This window comes from Limulus polyphemus, unplaced genomic scaffold (genome assembly GCF_000517525.1).
Source record: "Limulus polyphemus unplaced genomic scaffold, Limulus_polyphemus-2.1.2 Scaffold3571, whole genome shotgun sequence".
Classification (NCBI taxonomy): domain Eukaryota; kingdom Metazoa; phylum Arthropoda; class Merostomata; order Xiphosura; family Limulidae; genus Limulus; species Limulus polyphemus.
The window spans coordinates 109,816-112,384 of record NW_013669181.1 but is presented as its reverse complement, the minus strand read 5'-3'; the positions used below and the strand labels follow the sequence as shown (position 1 = coordinate 112,384).

Here is a 2,569-nt window from a genome sequence, read left to right as displayed (position 1 = left end):
ATATTGAAACCCGGTTTCTGGCGTTGTAAGTTCGCAGACATACTGCTGTGCCGCTGGAGGGCAATGGATTGTAAAATTAGTTTATTCAAAGGAAACAACCACATGAATTGGAATTGATAAAATGTTCGAGTACATATATGTGAATCATCAAATAACAACTCTACTCATTTCAATAGTTTACATTCACACCAAAAAAGTATTCCTTACCAAGTATTTCTTGTTCTTTTCTGCATTATCAAAGGTGTTCACTTTTTTTACTGAAACTCTAATTCTGAAAGAAAATTATAACACTTCTTTTAACAAAATATTCATAAATTTCTCTTAAAATTAATCATCTAAGAACATCTTATTTTCAAGTCAAGAATACTTTATTTTCTAATTTCAATAAAATGGATAACTAAACACCATGTAAGTTAGTGGATACTTTTGAAACAAACAATACAGTAAAATGCAATACATTTTTGAACCCTTTCACTGCTGCTGGATCGTATATTTCTTGGTGCTCCCACCCCTCACACTGCAACTGGGATGTATATTTCTTGGTGCTCCCACCCCCTCACACTGCAACTGGGACAAATGTTTCCCATTATCATTCAAAATTGCCACATGTGACGTATGGGAGTAAAATGAGTTGGAAAGTATTTACTGGCATCCCACCTAATGTTGACTGATATATGGTTTCCCTCAATGTTTTCCACTCAGACCTTCAGTGACCAACAATGTGCCTAAGTGGAATGTACGACACCTGCGTGCTGACCGTGCCCGCATCACTAGAGCGGCAAGTAGTAACCCTAATTACTATACAAATATGCTTGATGCTCTTGTATCAGATAGTGAAAGTGTGTCCAATTGTGTTCAAATGTGTGATGATGAAGAGGCAATGAGACAAGAGGATGCTAGCTCTCCATCTACTGATGATAGTCAAGATGATGAACCTGGACCCAGTAGAGGAAGGCATAAACAGCATTGACAATGGTAAACAGTGTGAGGGGGCGGGAGCACTGAGAAATACAAGTCCCAGCTGCAGTGAATGGGTTAAAGTCGAGTATCTGCACAAAGATTTCAAAATGGTCTAACAAAACTGAAATTTTTTAACATAAAGACATATGTGAGGCTATTCTGACTCCTTTTTCCCAGTATACCTGCACTCTGTATTACATTATTTCTCAAAGACGTCAGCTATCAACCACTGTAGGCTTTCAACAAAACCTACCTACAATTCCCTTCATTCAACTTAGGCACAAAACTCTACAGGAACATAATTTCAAACTGTGAACACATGATATGAAAAGGGGAAAATATGTGACGAAAGATGCAAGAAATTATTTAAATGTATTTCATTCCAAAAATTTAGTACATATATATATACTTCTCTCTCAAACCATCTGTATTAGAATCCTAAAGCTATGACAATGGAAGAGTCTTGAAGATAACACAAGGTGGAGCTGAACACAAATCATCTTTTAGCCAAAAATATTTTATAGTAGTAGAACTACTACAAAAAAACTTACCAAGCTTCACCTAAGTGCAGTTGCACAGTTATTTTCTTTTTCTAACTACCTAGATGGAGAGGATACGAAAGGTAGTTCAAAGATTTTATTTACCTGCTTTCCACAAACAAAATATATATAATGCCACAGAATGAATCTTCTCGTCTGAACAGCTCTGTCCACAAAATAACGTCTGAAACTCCGCAGTTTCAAAACCACCACCACCCATCAATATGATATGCCAGTTTCCTAAAACAGCAGTGGTTTGTTAAATACTGGATATTGCAACACAGTTAAAAAAGAAAAGTCAGAGGATGAGAATGGAGGAGACAAACATGACAGAACAGCAGTACTCATTCACAACCTATTTCTATCCAGCAAATGATGCTACATGAGGTTATTTAGTTAAGGTAAAGTATGATTAAGTAGCTTTACAAAAACACAGACACACATCCAAAGGAGAGAAGTTAACCCAATTTCATCAGTTGAATTTAACAACAAACGGAGTGAGCCATGTACATGATCTTAACTCACTTTTTAAGCTGCAATCTAAATACAAAAGCAGAACAGGTACTATTAAACACATAATTTCAAAACTTGTCACATTCCAACAGAAGATATAAAATTGCTTCCAAATTTCAAACAAGTTCAATGAAAGACATATTAGGAGCTGGAAAACTGTTTGAGAAATAAAGAAAATTACCTCTCACCAGCATGAGGTTTATAGATATCAACCCATGAGACAAAGTCTATAGAAGTTCAAAATTTTCCTGTAACAGAGAAAAGCCCATCTGTCTATCCAGTCTGTTCAGAGACAAACAGTACTAAGACATGACAGTGGAGCCCTTAAGGAAAAATGTGGATACCAGCTTCTGGAGGCATGCAAGAGTAACAAAGAAAAATACATGCATGGGTACAAAAAAAAACAATTAATGAATACTACCTGCCTTCACTATAAAAGATGTGTGAAATCAAAACCTTCAGACTTTACAAGTTAACACACACATGGAATGGACCCATCAATTCTATTTGTTTTACTTGACCAATAAGTTTGTTTGTTTATTTGTTTTGAATTTCGC

At 35.8% G+C, this 2,569-nt stretch overlaps 1 protein-coding gene across 1 annotated transcript in view; it reads right to left on the bottom strand.

The window, feature by feature from the left end:
* LOC106469614 overlaps positions 1–2,569 on the bottom strand; it is a gene marked incomplete at its 3' end in the record, with an annotated part of 16,399 nt that overhangs the window by 6,685 nt on the left and 7,145 nt on the right. Inside the window, exon 5 of the mRNA XM_013930116.2 lies at positions 208–271. Within this exon, the coding sequence (XP_013785570.2) occupies positions 208–271 (64 nt within the window). The remainder of the gene's footprint in view (positions 1–207; positions 272–2,569) is intronic.